The 20,336-nt window shown below is 36.9% G+C and overlaps 2 protein-coding genes across 3 annotated transcripts in view; one reads left to right on the forward strand and one right to left on the reverse strand.

Moving 5' to 3' along the window:
- Positions 1-20,336, reverse strand: part of LOC139149487 (cytidine and dCMP deaminase domain-containing protein 1-like) — a 696,744-nt gene that overhangs the window by 468,806 nt on the left and 207,602 nt on the right. The gene's annotated exons all lie outside the window — the stretch shown is intronic.
- On the forward strand, positions 4,778-19,767 carry LOC139149470 (BTB/POZ domain-containing protein 17-like). Of its 2 annotated transcripts, XM_070721245.1 has the most exons (3): positions 4,778-4,918; positions 10,687-15,546; positions 15,879-19,767. In XM_070721245.1, exon 3 carries the CDS (start codon positions 16,631-16,633, stop codon positions 17,273-17,275), a length of 645 nt encoding a protein of 214 aa, XP_070577346.1. In that variant the 5' UTR covers positions 4,778-4,918; positions 10,687-15,546; positions 15,879-16,630; the 3' UTR covers positions 17,276-19,767. The 2 variants fall into 2 exon arrangements, with proteins under 2 accessions (XP_070577346.1, XP_070577345.1); XM_070721244.1 differs by lacking the exons at positions 4,778-4,918; positions 15,879-19,767 and adding an exon at positions 7,372-7,491 and having other exon boundaries at positions 10,687-14,869.

A 20,336-nucleotide genomic window follows, 5' to 3' on the forward strand; every position in this document is an offset into this window, starting at 1 on the left:
GAGGGAATTCAGCGCTAGGGACAGCCAACTTCTAGAGGTGAACAATATAATATCACTTTCTTTGATTCAAACATGAATATAGACAATTTGAAATAAACTGTGCAGGATAACACATCAACAACAAAACAAAACAACAAACATAATTGCAGTTTTTAGTAACCAGTCTCATTATTTTGGCCGCATGTGTACCGTTGCCAGTCCGGCCCTCGGGTACAATACCATTCTCTCGATGTCCAGAAGTGGTAGGCAAGTCGTTTTACGACCGTTTTTATCTCTACAGGTATTGTTGCGGCATGTTTGTTTGGCCACTGTCAATATAGTCAATAACCAGATATATTGGCGTTTACTTGTTTTTGTTTGATTAGTTTTTTGTATGGTCTGACACCCGGCCGCCTCTATGACTCTTTGTGAAGCGCCTTGAAATTGAAAGACTTACTTTCTTCAAGAATATATAGTAATAATAATAGTTTATTGCGTTCGATGGCTTCCGGCCCATAAGTTTCGGAAAAATCATCATCTATACAATAATGTTTAGGCCATACATATAATGGAGCGATAGGGTCTTCTTCTTCAAGTTGGAAAATGCTTTGAAACTAAATTTACAAAGATTAAGTAAAGCTAAGTTTTTGGCTGTTTTCTTTACATATAGCCTATATGCTCAAAGTACACTGTTATATATTCCTGTCTCAGTTCTCAATAAAACGGATATACCAAACGAAAATGGCACTCATCTTCGATTTCCCTAAGATTACATTGTGTCTTTCAAGTCAATATTCTGTCTTGTCCCCTCTTCACAAGCTAATAGCAAAGTTCAACAACGAAAACGTGCAAAAGCTTGAATGTATTGAACATTACAGTCCAGTGAAATGTATTTTTCTGGTTCAAGGAAAGTTTTTAAATTAGCGTTGGTACGAAATTTTGGTTTTTAAGTTATTCTAAATTGCCATTATTGTTTTCACACATCTGACACTCTTGTCATGAATTCCAACAAAAATTATTCTTATCTTAAATCTCCTGGAATACCCAGGCATACCCAAAGACATGGGAAAAACAAACAAACAAACATTTTCAGGGATTTTGTCCGGGTATGTCTGCCCATAATATCCAATCTATACAACATTAAATATGCTTATTTTAGTAATCCGTCACCTTGTATTTCAAATAATTTCAGCCTGTATTTTCCACAGCGTTTTACTGCTATTACGAAAATAGGCAAGCGTCAACATTCACCAAGGACTGCCTTACTGGTTGTGTTACTTCGAACTCAAATTTATCTTGTACACCATCTTCGCGGGATTTTTTTTCGAGGCAGTCGGTCTCTCTCAAGAGTAAATAATTGTTCAGAGAGACTGCCGAGACATTACTGTGACCGCGCATCAAATTAATATTACTGTTGAATGTGTTTCTTAGGGCCTGAACTAGGGAACAATTGCGCATGCGTGAATTCATATTTGGTATGAATACTTATCATCATTCGGGATTAAAGTGCAGTAATAAGGGTACTTTCGTAAGTATACAATAATGACAGGAAAATTAACATTTTAGCAACAGTATTCTTAATCCTAAATTTATTTATTAATTTTTTTTACACTCCTGCTATGACTAATAACGCCATATTGCCCTGAAGAGAAGTACGGGAATGTGGACGAGTGTAGAGGAAACACGCGTCAGCGTCAGCATCATAGTGTGGAAGATTTGTGGTTTATCATCACACAGGCGCCAGCAATCTGTACTCTGTCGGTGGTTAATACTAAGCCCAAGGCAGAAATTTGCAATGAACAGTGGATTTTACAACCAATACCGACCATCAGTCAATGTTAATATGCTTTTTCAATCCCTTTTTCTTGATCTATTATTGTACAGCTTTTATCAATCTGGCTGATTGACATTATTTATTTTTCAAGCTCCGAGCAGTTCGTCTACTATGAAGTTCTGCTTACTTTGAGCTCGCTCTTCCTCATTGCAATGTATCGTAATATTGCATGAATAATTGATGATGGATAGATTGATGAATGAATGAATGAATGAATGAATGAATGAATGAATGAATGAATGAATGAATGAATGAATGAATGAATGAATGAATGAATGAATGAATGAATAATGACCGGGAGTACTAAAAGCTTTCAACATCTTGTAGCAAAAGACCGATAAAGTGTAGTTTACACAAAACAGTTATACCAAAAAATATCATAGTTACCTCGGCTTACAACATGCTGCTCATGCTCAGCCTCCAGAGGCGTGAATTGATTATCTCCGGAAATTTAATGGACGTCTTTGTCGATCACTGAACGCCTGCAACATTTGAGTCGCACAAGTGAAACTAAGCAGATGGTCTCTCATTGTCGCCAGCAATATGAAGTTTGCACCAAAATGAAGTCTAAAGCATGACAAGATGATGCAATACTGTCATCTCAGGATGATCTGTGGTAAGTAGAGAAAAAATAAGTAGAACACAGAGCAAAGAAAAGTGTACATATAAATCATGTGATAATATTTTAATGTTAAAAAATGACACCACAAGATGTTCTTATTTCATAACAGAGACTTGGATATTGTCAATTTGATGAAAGTCGGATCTTGGAAAGAGCTCGAGGTGATCGGTCGCTACTGGTTATTCATTTTCGCCTTTAACGTCCGCTGCTTTCGCCTCTCTGGATGCGAGGACCACCGAGGGCGAATATGAAAGGCAAAGTCGAAGAAAGAAATTGAGCCAGTTCTTACATCTTACTGATTTTCAGAAAAATACAACTGCTATGCTCCAATTGATGAATGAACTGAATTCTCTGTTTCTTATAAGGCTGCTTTCACAATAACGATCGGGGTGGGGGGGGGGGGTGGAGAATCGCGATTGTCGAAATCTTATTTTTTTCAGACCCCCTCAGTACCCTCAACAATTTTCAAGTCCCCACCCGTGTCAACATGATTAAAATATTTCAAGCCCCCCCCCCTTAATTATCATATAGCCGTATATTTATTTGGGTTTCACGCAAAGAAAAAATAGACATGTTTTTTGAGCACTTCTACTCGTATATGTTCGACACTACCTGTTATTAGCAGTTTTTAGGCCATATTCCTATAAGGCAAGTTCTTAAATTGATTCATTTTAAAAGACATCAGTAGACTTTTTAGGCCGATTTGAGTTAATCCAACTCTGGCCAGGTCAATGGCACCAGCTGAAGAGCACACAAAATGACGATCATGAGAGAGTATGCAAATTGTGAATTCCTGGCTACATTTTGCCAAATTGTGAAAAACTGAGGATAGTAAACCTGCCAATTTTTTTTAAAAGTACAAGACACGACTTAGATGCTGCTAATAAAAGTTTTACAAAATTGACAATATGGAAGACTAATATATTCCATTAAATAAACGTTTTAAGCTCTGAAATTTTGGGTGTAATAATGGTAAATTTGGTAGAATTAAAGTAATTCCATTTAGTCAAACATTTTTCCATTTCAGTTTGAGTCTTTACAGTTCAAATTTTTACTTTTGTGCTATTTAACGATGAGAATGTGAAAATTTAGAAAATCAAGCTTGGTCCCCCATCTCATTTTATTATTCTCATATGCCAGAACTCAAAAATCCCTAATAACTTTCAAGTCTCCTGGTCTTCAATGTGTTGCTCTCTGGCCTGATCTTGTGTACAAGTATGTTTCACTATCATGAGCGTCACGTGACCCGAACTCTTCTTCAGCTACTTCATAGTCAGAGCTATCTCTGCCACTACTGGTATGCAGTGACAGTAACACTGCTCGACAGGCAGTAGCAGGGCAGTAGCAGTATTAACTTTGATAATTTTGACAATATTTTTGTTCAGTTTATAGAATTGTGTTCTTGTTCTACTCCCTACAGCATGTTGAACTGTCCAGTATTCAGCTTGCCAACACAGCCTGTATATGCGTACCATGCAATATTTTATGGTATCATTGGCAAATGACTTTCAGTCTGGATTCTATATTCAGCCTTTTGTCGACAAACTGACTATAGCGTGTTTCAGTATACTGTAGAGAGATACCAAGAAACTGTATTTGATATATTGAATAGGAATATTGAAAAAAATTATCAACAGTTGCAGCTTCTGTCCCGATAGTAGACTTACTTGTTTGTTTTTGTACAAACATTCATACATTTTTATAAAAGTTTTTTTTAGATAAAAGTAATGAAATGCAACAGAATAGTTATAGATCGTTTTTAGTTATAGATCGTGTTTAAGTTTTACAAACATTAGCACAGTTGGATGGCATTTAAATGTTATTCAATTTCGTTGAATTGCCTACCGAACCTTGGAATCGTAAAAGTAGAAGGGAGCAAAAAAAATTCAGCCCCCCCCCCCCCGACACAGCAAAACTTTCAAGTCCCCCCAACTACTCCAAAATTTTCGAATCGCTCACTATACATATTCAAATTACATTTCAAATATCTTCTCATTATTGACTATAAAGGTCGGAATCCGTCACAAAATAATGCATTTCATCCGAAACAAGTTGTTTTAGGCCTACAGAAATACGATGATACCACTTCAGATACTGAGATACTGAGGCATCAAAACTAATCCAGTCAAACTAAATCAGTCGACGCAGTCGATGCACAGTCACCTGTGCTCTATTCCGCTCTGCGTCTATTCGCCCCATAGAGACGTGTGTACAAATGCCTGCGAAGAGTGGTTCTTCCCGGGGTTCTTCACAGCCACATGAACATTTCCAGTCATCGCAAGTATGACTGATTGCGCCCTCTATAACAGGAAGGAGTGAATGTTTCGTTTCCTTTTGGTGTATGCCCTCTGACATACGTACAGTAAACATATCGGACAGCTCAGTCACATCGCCCGCATCCCCATTGACAAAACATACACCGTATGCAGCTAAAGGTACAACAGCAGTGTGTAGCCCGTATACCTAGTCTATAGAAGTGAAAGGTACGTCACTGTGACAAGCGAGTAAGCGTCGACTATAGGACATGATCATCAGATCATAGAGTCAGTGTAGAGTTGACTGAGTGATAATGATAATGGCGCAATATCTGTTCCAGAATCCAGGTGCTCGTTACGCGCAGCACCACAATGCCTGACCATGTAGCTTCCAGTTAAAACTCTAAACCAATCCGTTCCACATATGACGCCCCATGACTGTGGGGCACAGTGTGCGAAACAGTGTAATACCATATCTGACAAGAATTCAGATAAGATGAAAAATGCTCTTTTCTGTGACAGCTATATATGGCTACATATTCAATCTGGAGAAGTAATCCCCAAAATTAACACATATGTGTAAATTTTATCATGGTCATAGTCCTTGGCTCCTAGGCTTTGCATGGTCCATGGAGCTAAGGTACCATTGTATATCAACGTTTTGGAATTTTGTCGCAGACTTCTGTTTGTAGAAATCATAACAGAATTGTCCTAAATACAATTGTTTACATATCTTGGGCAAAAAGCGTGTCAGGGAGTATACAAAAACCTGCTTGCTTTGGCTGGGGGGGGGGGGTTGTTAGTTCTCTTATATATATAAATATATATATATATATATATATATATAGAGAGAGAGAGAGAGAGAGAGAGAGAGAGAGAGAGAGAGAGAGAGCGCCAGGTGGTTTATTAAAAAAATGAGGAGATGAAGATTTCCTATCAGTTTTTAACCAATTTGACATATTATGTATTCAAGAAACTTGGCTTTTGAAGTCAAACACTGTTGCTTTAGATAGTTAAAGTTATTTTAGATCTGATAGAAATTTTCAACATAAACGTAACAAACATGCCGCTTGGGACCTGCTATTTTATTAAAGTCAGGCTTTAAGACAGATATCCGTAAGATAAAAGGAAACATTTCTAACTTCCTGCGGACAAAACTTTACAAGGATTTTTTTACAATTCAGAAGTGATGATTTTATATCTTGTGTATACTTACCTCCACAAAGGTCAGTAATGCATGTAAATAATGATTTTTTTGTATTCATTCTGAGATTCTTGAATTGTCTTGTTTGGGAGACATAATTTTAGTAGTGCCACTTTAATGCTAGGACAGGTAATTCAACATGATGATATAAATCACTGTCCTACACCTAATGATTATATTCCTGACTCTGTACATCATAAAATTTCCATGGATGATGGTATAAATTGTAGTATCATTTCATTTGGGAGACAACTTATTGATCTTTGCATTCAAAATGGCTTACGTCAGATTTTTTATGGTAGAACTGCAGGGGATCTTTATGGGAAACCAACTTGATACATAAGGGAAATGGATTTAATACAGTAGATTATGGCGTTGTTACAAAGAACGTCATGAACCAAATAGATTATTTTAAGTTTCTGATCATTGTCCAATAGGCTTTCCTATGAATATAAATAATATAAGTAATATTGTGAAGCAGTCAGTCGATGTAGAGTGTAAACCATGTCCATGTAAATACTTGTGGAATGATAATGCTAAACAAGATTTCTTAGATACTCTGCAAAGTTGATCTATTGAAGAAGACTTCAGAAACTTTAATATCGACTGTTATACTTCTCATTCTTGTGATGATGTTGTAAAAGTATTTGAAGGTATTAATTACAAAGTGTCAGATCGCTGTTTATGTAAAGTTACACCAAAATTGAAAAAGAAGAAATCAAAATGTGTTGTTCAGCCTCTGTTTGATAGGTCTTGTTTTTCACTACGTAAAGATCTTTAAGATTGCTGTAAACCGTTGAATCGCTACCCAAATGATCCACATATTAGAGGGAGATGTTTCACTCTGAAAAGAGAATACAAAAACTTGTTGAAATATATACTGTCGCCGTTCAGAGAGTCAGAGGGTCAATTAAGGAAATTAGAAACGGTTTACTCTGAAGACTGTACTGATTATCGGAAATTATGGAAAAATATTTCAGGGAGTCATGTCTGCGGGTATAAGAAAATTGACATATCTATTTCTCCTGGTGATTGGTCTTCCGACTTTACACAGTTGGGTGATTTTTCTTGTGAAGAAACTGATAATGTTTCATAACGTATCCTGTCTGAATTATCAAATATGGAAGCAGCCAATGAATTTGATGTGAATTGTTTTCTTAATTCCACATTTGCAGAACCAGAAATCTTGAAATCAGGGAAATCCCCAGGTGTTGATGGTATTTTAAATGAAATGCTAAAATAGGTCGGTTCTTCTATACATACTCCACTGTGTTCATTATTCAATGTCATCCTTAGATCGGGAACATTTCCAAATGCTTGGAAAAAAACATACTTGGTCCCTGTATTCAAATCAGATGATACATGTGATGCATCAAATACTGAAGGATTTCTATAAATAGTTGTCTTTGCAAAACTTTTTACCTCTGTGTTGAATAACAGGCTTTTGACTTTCTTATAAAAGCAATGGTATTCTTTCGCCATTTCAGTCTGGTTTCAGAGCAAAGAGGAGAACTGCAGATCTTTTTGTTTTGCTTTCTCTTACCGACAAGCATGTCTATGCGAAATTTTCGTAGTCAAGCTGCAGTCCCAGTCAAAGGTATCTATATTGTTGTTTTGTAGACTTTCAGAAAGCATTTGACAGAGATTGGCAAACAGATTTACTTTGAAAATTTCAGAAATATGGCATTAATGGTAATTTTTATAGCTAAGTCAAGTCCATGTACCACACCCTTATGAAAATGATCTTCCCAGTACATTTGGTTCCATCGAGGACTGTCTTGCCAAGCTTGTTCACTCCTAATCAATTGTCTGATTTATGCTGATGATCTTTTATTGATTTCTGAATCTAAGACAGGCTTATAAAGCTGTTTTGATAAACTTCATAGGTTTTGTTCTGACTTGAAATTATCTTTTAACATAAAGAAAACAAATGTTATTGTGTTCAACAAAAGTGATCATCTTGTAAAAGGAGTTACACTCACTTACATTGGAGTGACTCTTGACTTAGTGAAAGAGTACTGTTACCTTGGTTTTGTCATTACCCCAAATGGTAAATTCAAAGGTAATTTTCACAATCTTAAATTGAAGGCAATGAAAGCTCTTTTCAGCCTTTGTAAGGGCCTTCAAAATGGTTCACGTTCTGTAAAAGTAGCATCATCGCTTCTTGATAGTTTAATTTTACCTGTTATGACTAAAGGCTGCGAAATATGGGGACATAAAATTAATGACAAGTGTAACTTTCTCAATGATTTTAGTATCTCTTATTATAGATTTATCCTTGGAGTCTCTAAAACATGCACTGTCTGGTTATAAAGCACACGTTCAAATACTGGCATAGATTGGTTTTATCAGATGACATCTTACTGAGATCTGCTTATATGCATACATCCAGGTTGAATTCAGATTGGTCCGATCATATACTAAGCATATTGAACTTGTACAGCGGGAGTGATATATGGACTTATATTTGTGATATTGATTCCACAGTTAATTATGTATATGATAGTTTATGTGAAATTTATGAACAAACATGCCTGTGAAATATACATAATGATACAAGGACATGTGGAATACAGAAGAAAGCTCCGAACTTACAGACTTATATTTAAGACAAATTTTGAAATTGAAAGTTACTTGTGAGATATAAGATCTTTTACCTATAGGAAGTGGCTGACAAAACTAACAATTTCGGATCACAACCTTCAAATAGAATTGGTTAGAAGGTCAATTCCAAAAGTTCCTGCAAATAAAAAAAAGATTCTGAAAACATTGGAAGTCTTTAGTTGAGGATGATTTCACTTTGTAATAGAATGTACAAAATACAGAACTTATCGAGATAGTCTATTTTCATCCACAAGTTTGTAATCCTGGCTTTCTTGATTTTAATAACAGAGAAAAGTTCATGTATATTTTTACTCACAAAGATAAATTACCTCTTGTGAAATTCATTTCGTGTACTTTAGTTCCTCCCTAGCAGCAGCTTCATCCAATGTTTGGTGAAGTTTGCAACTTTGAGTTGGACTTGGGTGTTACTCAGAGTTTCATGCTACATGTGTTGAGCCATTCGTCTGATGATCACTACAGAGGACACATGTAGTGTGAAACTCTGAGTAATGCCTAAGTCCTGTTTTCTACTTGTTATCAATTTTTAACATAAATCGCTCTGCCATACAGGTATTGAGCACTGTTTTACTACGTGAAGATTTCTGAACTTTCTAGGATAGAGAGAGAGAGAGAGAGAGAGAGAAGAGAGAGAGAGAGAGAGCGAGCTAGGATATCAAAGGAGAACTTTAGTTTTCTGTATCTTGAGATGGGAAATTTCAATGGTCAAAGTTACCTGTCATTTTTAGTGATCCTTGCAAAATTCTTTTCTGCACATAAATCTATTGAGTTATGGCCATAACAGTTGCTTTACTGTTATGGGTCCATTATGTAAATTGACACTTTTCAATAGTCAATTCACGTAGCTGCATATTTTCTTTACATTGTTCGGGTTTATATGCAGCCAGTTTCATGATAGGTCATGCTTCCCGACTTCAAAAGATGGCATCCACTGATATTCATTTGCATATAAAATTAATTTTTTCATGGTTGATGGTCGAACAATAACCCAGACTGGAAGATCCATTGTTCAAGACAGGTTATAGACCCAGCGGATGTGAATGTGGGAGTATGAGCCCTAGTATGCATCATATACTCTCTCGCAATTGACATGTTGGAAATGTAAACTGTACTGCTCTGTTCTAAACAGGTTTATCTTTTACAGTGTGGGGGATAAAATTTATAATGACTTCCAGAAGTTGTCCCCATAATATGAAATCCAAAGTCAGGCAGTCAGACAGGAAAGAGCATAACAAGAAATCCACAACTAGGCAAAGAATCAAGTCCGGCTTATTTGTAGGTTTTTATAGAATCCTTCACTCTATGGACATATAAAACAGTTTCATAAAGTTTAAGTGTGGAAAAAGTCTAAAGCTTTGACTGCACATACAACTTTCAAGTTATTGCATGCTGAACTGAATGAAAAATAAGGCGAAAGATTTTGACTAAGTCCAGTTTCATCACTTTAGAACTAGAACAAATAGAAGGTGTTGCAAAAGAGCTATTTCTTTATCACTTCTTGTCTTTGAAAGAGGCCGATATATCTTTCTTTCACATATTTTTCTTTGTTGTGTGTACCGGTGCTTTGCTGTCTGTTCTGTGCTATTTTGTGTCTATGTTTATAACAAATGACAATGTGTTACGAATTTCTGTCTAGTGTTGGATTATGGATGGGTATGATGTCATTATTTTATGAAACAAGAGTAGAGATGGCTTCTGCAATTCAAAGAGGTCACCTCAAGTGAATGAGATGTGACGTGTCTCAATTTAGACTTGCAAGGCAAAATGTACATGTAACTGTTGCTGTTGTTATATTTAACAGCTCATCATTAAAAAAATTAATTGCAAAGATTCTGTGAGAAGAGAGAGTAAGTAAAGGAAAATAGTCTTACATATTGGCTGGAGAGAACTTTGTTTTACTTTGTCCCCATTTCAACTGCATTTTCCCTATAGAACCTTTCAGGGGTCTGGTTGTAACAATAAGAACACACACAGACCTGCAAACATGAGCACTGGAAAGTTATTAAAAAATGCAAAAAAAAGCCTTCTTGGGTACTTTCGAATTTTAAGCCTACAAACCAAAAAATGGATAGGCTGGCATATATTCTTACAACATTATTAATTCATATCTCTGTCTCTGTATATTGGTGTATCATAAGTAATTTTGGATGCTGTTTGTATTTTTTTTCAGAATTTGACACATTCCTTATGATGGCGATGGCTCCAGGCCCGATATCATTTTCACCAGTGTTGGCTGGTGTGCCAACTAACGAAGATGCATTCAACTTTGTCAGTGTGCATCCGCATCCGGAATCTTTGTCCTCCTCCCAGCAGCAGTGTCTTCAGTCAGTCATACATGACGATCAAGAGGAAACAGTCGGCGAGTACATCAACAACAGTGACAAGCTTCTCGTTAGCCTCCGAAATCTTTTCAACAACCCGGAGATAAGTGACATCACGATTTTGGTCGGCTCCAAGAAGTATCATGCCCATAAGGTGATTTTGGCTCATTCAAGTGATGTGTTCAAAGTGATGTTGATGAGCGATAAATGGAAAGACGCAGACCAGGGGGAAATCCAGCTTGAAGACACACAGTGTGAAGCTGTCTTTGGTCAGTTCTTGGAGTATCTCTACACTGGTAAGGTTCACATCACCACCGACAAAGCTGTTCCGCTGCTTATCCTTGCAGACAAGTACAACGTGCCTGAGTTGAAGGAATCGTGGGAGCTTTCATGATGCGGCACCTTGTCACGTCTCCTGGCAACAACCACGTGCTGTCGTGGTATCAGTATGCCAAGACGTGTGGCCACCATGACTTGCAAGAAAGCTGTAATCAATTCATCGAGTGGAACATCGACACGATTATCGGGTCACCGGACTGGGAAATGATGGACAGAGATCAGCTGATGTCCCTGCTCAGGAGTTCGGACATTGTCGTCAAGAGCGAGTATTCGTTGTACTGCGCTCTTGAATTGTGGTTGACTCATGCCAGCCGTGCTGAGTACCTGGAGGAAAACCTTCAAGATCTCCTACCACTAATCCGTTTTCCTGTCATGACTCCGCAACAGCTAATCAATCTCGAAGGTCACTCGCTGGTACAAGATCATCCCAACATTTCGAGAAGCACTTCAAACGAGCATTCCGATTTCATGCCGTGCCCGTAGATCTGAGGAGTGAAGAGCACTTCTCCCGCTCCAGGGTGTACGAATTCCGCAACTACACCGGCGCGGATCACAAAATAGCTGCCAGCATAATAATACAAAACTACTCGTCAACATCGGGCAATCTGAACAGAGTGCGTCACAAACAGTCTCTGCACACGGTCATCAGCGGTTCCAATGCAGACAGCCACGATACACTACACTGGGAGATGACGTTCTATCCGAAGGGCTTCTATCGAACAGCCGATGGCTTTGTGGTCGAGAGGAATAACGCAGTCCGGTTCCTCATCACGTTACAGAACGGCAAACCCATTGACATGGACATCATCCATGTCGTTTACAGTCATCAGAACAAGGTCACATTTGTCAAAGATATCTTATACCATTCTCATAGCTTCAGCTCCAATAACGTCTTCCAAATAGAGAATTTACTGCCATTTGATGATCTGAGGTCACAGAACTCTCCATATCTAATTGAAAACTCTCTGAAAATCCAAGTCATCTTAAAACCCAAGATCATGGTCAAGAATGATGGCATTCAAAATTCTGTTGAAAATTCACTGTAAATTTCACATTCCATCGTCAGTTGTTCCTCAAATACTCGTTGTTGCATGCGCATCCTAGGCTTTGCTTCAACTTGCATTTGAAACCAATATATTACTGTGGTACTCTCTATACTGCTTTACTTATGTTGTCATAGAGCCCAGTGTGACAATTAAAATGTTGTCATGGAGCCCAGTGTGACAATTAAAATTCATCACCACTGGATGATGCAGCCATTTCTTACTTCAGGGGCAACAGAATTTCATTCAATATATGTTGACCGCATCTCAAATGTTTGTCATAATTTTTATTGACATTATAAAAGTTGCAGAGTGTATATATTAATGTTTCTTGACAGACCAAAAGTCAGTTTTGTGATTGCACTTTCTGAGCTTCAGAAAATAATCGTTGATATGTTAATTTAACACTCTGAACAGATAATTAGTGGTTTTCTCACTGAGCTTTACAATAAGGCATTAATTTCAACAATGGGCATTGTTTGTGTTGTGTGTTTATCTTGCCAGTATATTGTTTTCCAAATGAACTGAGTCACTGAAACTCATCAAAGTTGGCAGGACGCGGCTGTGATCTACAAAGGTTCTGATAAATACTCAGATTCATAAATGTGTACTCAGACTATGAAGTTACCTTCCTCTTTATGTCTGGTATTTAAATTTAGCTCTCAAGGACAAAGTACCCACCACAGGACAACTAGTACCATGGGTTCAGTCGATTGGTCTATCACTTTATCCATTCAGGGCAATTTCCAATTTTTCACATCCAAAGCAACTTCATTAATTCATAGTTTGTGGTTTTCATAATCTGTTTTGAGTGCACAAGGGGTGACTATGTAATTAAACTTATAAACGCTTTTGCTTTGGAAACAACATGGTTTGGGGAGGGGGGGAGGGAATAATTCACTGTCCAAAAATAATGTTTTGTCTTTTAAAAAACTGTTTCATAAAATGAACAGTACATGATTGGAGTTTGTTTTTGTGTATGCTGGAAAAAAAGTCATTATATGAAATACTATTTTTACCTCCCTATGTACATCAATATTTATAAATCCGGAAATACTCTGCAAAGTGCCAGCAACTATAAGTCAATGGTCACATATTCAGTTTGTGTGTTAACATTTACCGGTATGTCTGTGTGTGTTAGTAAAGGCAAAAAATGATCATTTACATGGCAGGATGAATAATTAAGCGCTTCCCTTTTATTAGATGCTGTTTTAAAATTTATTTTTATGTTTCTGGAGTATTTTCTAACATTGTTTTTGTTTTAACCATGTGAAAGGATGCCATTGTGTTTGACAATGCACATGAGCGATGTGAATCAACTAGGCTGTTGTTCAAATTATGTACCTTTTCTTTGTCATATCCTGTAGGTTACACTGGTATATGAATAATTCATGTAGAATCATGTCTGTATTGCAGTGTGGGGAAAAAAAACAGCCATTGATTTATGGTCATGTTGCTTTGTGTAAAACACGTACTCACTCATCAGTTATGAGGAAAAATAAAGAAGGAAGAATGAATGGATTAATGAATGGAAGAAAGAAAATTCCTTTCCATGTGTTAGAGATGTGCAGGTTGCAATGATAAAGGAAGGCTTTTAGTCGGATGATGTTCACCGTGATAGTACCTGTAGAGCGTAATGAAAATGCCTTTGTTTGATTTCAATACCTGTCTGCTATGGAATTGAAAAGAGTCATGCAATGTAAACAATATGAAATGGAGGTCATTGAGTGAGGTCATCTGACATAGCATTACTGTTTGATCTATATATATTCATCACCAAACAAACCATTGTGGATTCATTTGTTCTATTTTCAGTGGAATTAATTCATCAAAAGGTGGTTGAAGAGTGATTGTGAATAGTCCATACAAGTCTGTTTTCGTTTTATGCATGTGAAATCGAGGGCATACATCAATATTATTATTATTATTATTATCGTTGAATACGTATCTGAATGCACCAACATATCAATAAGCTGTGTTATAAGTAAACCTTACACTGAATGTACTCACCTGTCAGGTACATGTGACAACTATTCAAGCTATAATATTACAATTCTGCAGTGTGCACACTGTTAGGTGGTATTGGGTCATCTAACAGTAGACTGGGGCAAATTATAATAACCAGTGATGTTTAAATCAAATCACTTTATTTTATGTTATTTTGGTTATTTTCAGCTTTACCTGTACATGTGTAATTAAAAAATATGTTTTATTTAACATTAGTGTTTTGATTAACACACAGTAAATGACAACTTTTCTATTTTTTAAACAATTATTGATAAGATTTTAAACCTATCATTCCTTTACCATATTAGTGGATTACCTTGTGCAAGGGAAAAAAATACATGTAAAGTACAAATTAATTTCTTTAAACTGATTTGGTTATGAAACTTATCACACACACACACACAAACACACACATATATATATATTTAAATTGTCGTAAGATGTTTTTTTGTTTAAATGTGAATTTTCACGGTCAATATTTATTAATAGGTGAACAATCTACATGACAGATGCTACTGTGCACTGTTGTCCTTTGAATTGTTATGTATAAAGTATACTATTTTATGAGGTGTTTCATATACATTATGTATTGTACCATATTGTCATTTCTTACCATTTATTAAATATCATGGCATTAATCCAGGACATGTCTCACATTTCAATTCTCGTAATCAATAAACTGTAGGTCTTGTAATGGTTGTAACCAGAGTGTTTAGATTTGTATCCACGACGACACATTAAACAACTTCTTTTCTATTGTATGTGCGAGTGAATTGATACCTGTCCACTTTCCACAATGTACCATCTGATATTTGAAGGAGTTTCCACATAAAAATAACAAATATAAAACCTTAAGATCTTTGGAGTGCAAATTGTGCAAATGAAACACGTTTGTGATTGACTCTGAGATAGAACTCATATCTCTCCATAGTGTGGCCCTTGTTACTCAGGCTATAAATAAGCGTTTACTGTCAAGCAGTGTTTGTTTGCCACAAAGGTCAAATTTACCCATTAGGGGAGGGAAAAATCATACGATAATTCTTGCTCTGAATCTCAAGTTCAAGAGGAATAACATTGTAATAATAATGTGTATAGCATAGGTGTTCGTTAGAAAACCATGACTAAGCGAATGCTGGTCTCTATCATTGTATACAGTTGAAAGGTCAACAGGCAAGATAGGTTGATCAGCTTTAAGCATTTTATCTATTTTTAGCATCAGTGTTAATGCAATGCACCGTATGCTACATTGACCCACATTGTAGGTGACTGCCGTCAGTTTGGTATTATACTCTGAATCAGCTGAATGGCATACCACACCAGGTACTGTAGATTATCTATGTATTAATGTCAAATTATGACTATATTATATTGTGTACAGACGCTACATCAATACCAACTTGTACAAATTTTCTCAAAGCAATTGTTTTCCTTTATTCTGTGGCTATCATGGTGGCCATCTTACAATGGAATGCAGATGATATAAGTTGCCTGTATGTGTAAAGTGCATGTGTATGATCAGACAGACTTAGAATACAATGTAAAATTATTAACCAGGCTTGTAATAATTACCGTCCACTAATACAGACAAATGAAAGACCATCGGGTGAAGCTTGAAGTACAGCCTTCAAAACTGTAACATTGTCTCCTTTTAGGGCTTGCTGTGGAGATTTTGCGATTATAGCAGATATTTTCATGACTGAGATGGATCAAGATAGCATTAACAAATTGCCTGGTCAATGGTTTGATGACAGTTCTAAACTACAGCAGAGTTTTGCTAAGTTATACAACAGTCCAGAAATCAGTGATCTCATCATTCATGTCGGCAAGAAGAGCTACTACGCACACAGATTGTTTCTCGCCTTGGCAAGTGACGTTTTCAAAGTGATGCTGACGAGCTCAAAGTGGAAGGATTCTAGACAGGAGGAGATCCGTCTTGAGGAACCGTACAGTGAGTCGGTCTTTGGAGAATTTTTGCAGTACATGTATACCGGCCATATTTACATTACCACCAGCTCTGCCATTCCTTTACTAATGCTGGCTGACAAGTACAATGTTTGAACTTGAAGGAGGCGTGTCAGTCATTTATGATGAAAAGCTTTGTCAATCCTGCCAGACAAAATCATGTTCTGTCTTGGTATCAGTACAGCAGGAGGTGTGCGCAGCATACGAAACTCGAATCGTTTTGTTTCACGTTCATCCAGAATAACATGGATATCATTATTGATTCGCCCGATTGGGCGATCTTGGAGAAGGAGACACTCTTGTCAATTTTGAAAAGTTCTGATGTCATCATCAGCAGTGAGTTTAGACTTTACAATGCGGTAGAGCAGTGGTTACTGAATCCATCAAATGTTAAAAATATCAGGCAGAATCTACGAGAGATACTACCTCACGTACGGTTTCGATGATGCTACCAGAACAGCTCATCACGATTGAGAACCGTAAGGTGGTGATTGACAACTGGTTCCTCTACATGGAGCACTTGATGAAGGCTTATCGTTTCCACGCCGTCTCGCAAACGGCCAGACAGAAAGTAGAGTTCAAAGAAGACGGAGAGGAATACACGCACAGAAATTACACGGACAGTGAACACGGTGTCTGCACCACCATCAACATCGAGAACTACTCCAAGAGAAAACCGTTTGAATATTCTTGCCACATTGAGACTGCCAAGACAGGGTCGTCGGTGGACAGAGACGGCAAACACCGGTGGGATTTGCAGTTCTGGCCAAAGGGCCAACAGAAACCTGCTTTGACAGAGTTCGGCAATGCTTATCTGCTACAGACAGACAATGTGACTTTGGCTCTCGACCCTCTTGGTAGGCTGGAAGAAGCTTTCAAAATTGTCATCGCGATTCAGGGGCGTCAGAACGACATGAACTACATCAAGAAAGTTCATCAGTACACCCATGACTTCGGCGTCAAGATGATGTTTAGGATACGTGACCTTTTCTGTATGCACGAACTGACAGCTGGTGACTCTCAGTACCTTCACAATGATGCCCTGACAGTGAAACTCATCATTAGACCTTGTAAACCTAGCAGGTGATCCAGAGCAGACTGTCACAAATGTGCACTTTGACAACAATGACAAGAGTGAGATGAGAAACACAATCCACCCTGAAAACACTCTTCATGTTGAAGGATGTCTCCTGTGACAAAACCCTAATATGAAAACTTTAACACATGACTGTATATTCGATGAAAACTGCACGGATTTGCAGGCGACATTGCATCCAATTCATGGAAAATGAAAGTTCTAAAAAGTTTTAGATTGATTGCCAAGCAACACCCAAGGTTGAAACTTTTCAGTCGTCACCACGACACTTCAACGATAACTTTTGGACTCAATGCAGAATGCAAAGGATACTTGTCCTTCTGAATTTTGAATGTCAGGGTTTCTGAAATATCTTTCCTATATATTGGTAGTATAAGTTTTGCCAATTTTTTCCCTTCTTTTCCTCGAAGGGACTGATTTCAAGCTTTTCAAGAGTACAAGAGGAGATTAGTGTCCATAAACTGCTGTTGCACCATTCTCTAGTGACCTAGGGAGTTGTTAGGGTGAAGGATGATGTACAAATATAGAAATTTTTCAGGAAAACACCTTAAGTTTGTATCCAAAGGTGTGTCTCATACCTACCTGTGACCAAATTTTATCTTAGAAAAATCAAAGTCAAGGCCTATAGTTTTTCTGAGTGAATAGCACCTTTCACGATGAAGTAATAATGAAAAGTTAGGAAAGATCGGACTTTTGTTTTCGTCTATTATTTTCCTTCTCCTATTAAAGCATGTATTATTTGCATATTCAACAAACTGAAAATTACTTAGAAAACACTTGCACCAACTACACTTATGAATAAACAAAAAGCTGTATACAATTCAGAATGTCGGACTGGTGCTTTCTGACACCAGCCAATGGTAATTTCTTGCTTTCAAAAAATGTTTCATATCATTTTGATGCAGCAATGTACTAAAGTGAGGAGGGGTCACATCATTCTACATAAGCTGATGTGCGGATCTTAAAACTTTAATAGTGGAAGCAGAGGCAGTAATGCATGTCAAAATGAGCAAGAAATGATTGAAATTTGCTAAAACATTCCAAACATTGCTTATGACCCATTGTCCTTGCAGTGAGTTGATTAAGATCTACTTCTTATTTGAATTCTGCAGGTGAAACCTCAAATGACCTTTGGGATTTGACCTCTATAAGCACTATTGGTATGAAACAGCATTTAGGTCATGTCTTTTATCACCATTTGGTTTATTTTATGCATTATAAATTTGAATTATTTATCATAAAATTTTTCAAATACCACTTGATGCAGAAAAAACTTTCGGGCACCAATGTAATACAGATTTCAACTGACACTGCCATGGGAGTTACCCATTGACTTAAGATTTTCAATGAGAAGTGAAAATTTCAGGGTTTGATTTTCTCAAGCTGGTAGAGAGTCTGCACCTGGTATTACAAGCAAGGAGTGAAGTTTTGCTTGTTCAAGAATGTACAAGTTGTAATAGAAACCATATCATCTTTGATACCATGACACTGTTAAGGATGTAAGAAAAGATGGTGGTGAACAATAATAATGTGGCAATAGAATATAGTAATGTTAAGGTAGAATGCGTCTTGGACACAGATAGTCACTATAAAACTTTAAGAATGTTGTTTTGGTCTACAATTTGTAGAGGCTCACTTTGAATCTTATGGCGTAAATAAAGTTTTCACTGCATAGTTTTGTGAAAATCAGGAATTTTATTTCACCATAGATATACATGTAACACGGAGGGCAGCCATTTTGTTTCTATGGTACCAAAATTTACATAGTTACCCCTGATTTTCATTCTTCATTTTGAAAGAATGGTTGAAAGTTTGAGCAAGAATTTGTCTTACATTTTTGAGGTGCGAAATACCTTAAAATTACCATTAATTTTGAGGTTCCCAGTGTAAGATTGTCATCAGTTTGGTACATCCATCATCTACCTGCTCATGATATTGATCATTCATACAAATAGATTGCTTTCAAACTTAAAATTATTCAAAGCTTTTTTTTCCCCAAAAGTTTACAATCTTCTATGAATGGCAAGACTATGCAGTTGCTGTGCCCAATGACACTAAGTATTGTGGACAAGCAGCCTTGAAAGATTCAGTTGCCAGTTACAATTCACCAGCAGACACAAACGAATGCTCTGTTCTACTATGTCTCAGTCGACACGAAATTCATAAGTATGACCTGTAGTTTATATATGTGTAATAATGTGTATACGACACGGTGCATGTGTGTAAACAAACACCCATAGCTTAAACCACAGTCTATAGGCAATGCTGCAGAATGGCCTGAGCAGAGTTTACTTGATGAGAAAAAACAGAAAGTGACTATCAGTATCAGAAAGTGACTGTAAAGTGCAGACAGTGATCCCTACGAAATTTTCGTACTGATCTTGAAAAGTAACATAGTCCCCGTCAAATATAAATTTGTCAATGTGCAACTGTAAAAGTGTACAAATGTGATTTTAAATGCAGTTTCAAAGTCCAGAAGTGCCAAATAGACAAAAGAATGTTTCTTGTTTGAATAAAATGGTAACATATCCTGAACGTGCCTTGTATTCATTTAAACAAATGGACTGACAGACGGAGCCCAATCTATAAATCCCCCCAGACTTCTTCCGCGGGATTAAAAAAGACATTTTACATGTATAAGCTTCAAACGTGACATTTTGATGAGAATGTAAGAGATTTGCTAAACCCATTTGGATGTGTGCTGCTAATGCATTTGTCATTGAATATCACAAATGAAACAACAATTTATAAATATTTACAGTTTGGTTTTATTTCAGATATATTTTTCATAAAAGTTTACTTGCAAGTGGTCATTCACACCACAAATTTGACAAAAAGTACCCCAGTCTGCAAGTGTTCATGTCATGATGACAAGACTTTTTCTTTTCCAAACTTATACAGAGTTTGAGTGTTCTCCCATCATCGCAAATGTTTTTAAAAACAATAATAGCTGCAGCCATGAGGTTTCCTAACCTCATAAATTAAATTCATTGTGGCCTGTATGCTATTTTGCGACACCTGGTCAAGCACCAAATCAGACACAGGAGTAGAT

The sequence above is a fragment of the Ptychodera flava genome, chromosome 14 (genome assembly GCF_041260155.1).
Source record: "Ptychodera flava strain L36383 chromosome 14, AS_Pfla_20210202, whole genome shotgun sequence".
NCBI lineage: Eukaryota > Metazoa > Hemichordata > Enteropneusta > Ptychoderidae > Ptychodera > Ptychodera flava.

Excerpts from the sequence above, each read along its gene's own strand:
- LOC139149470 (XM_070721245.1), top strand. The coding sequence starts at position 16,631 with ATGATGCTACCAGAACAGCTCATCACGATTGAGAACCGTAAGGTGGTG.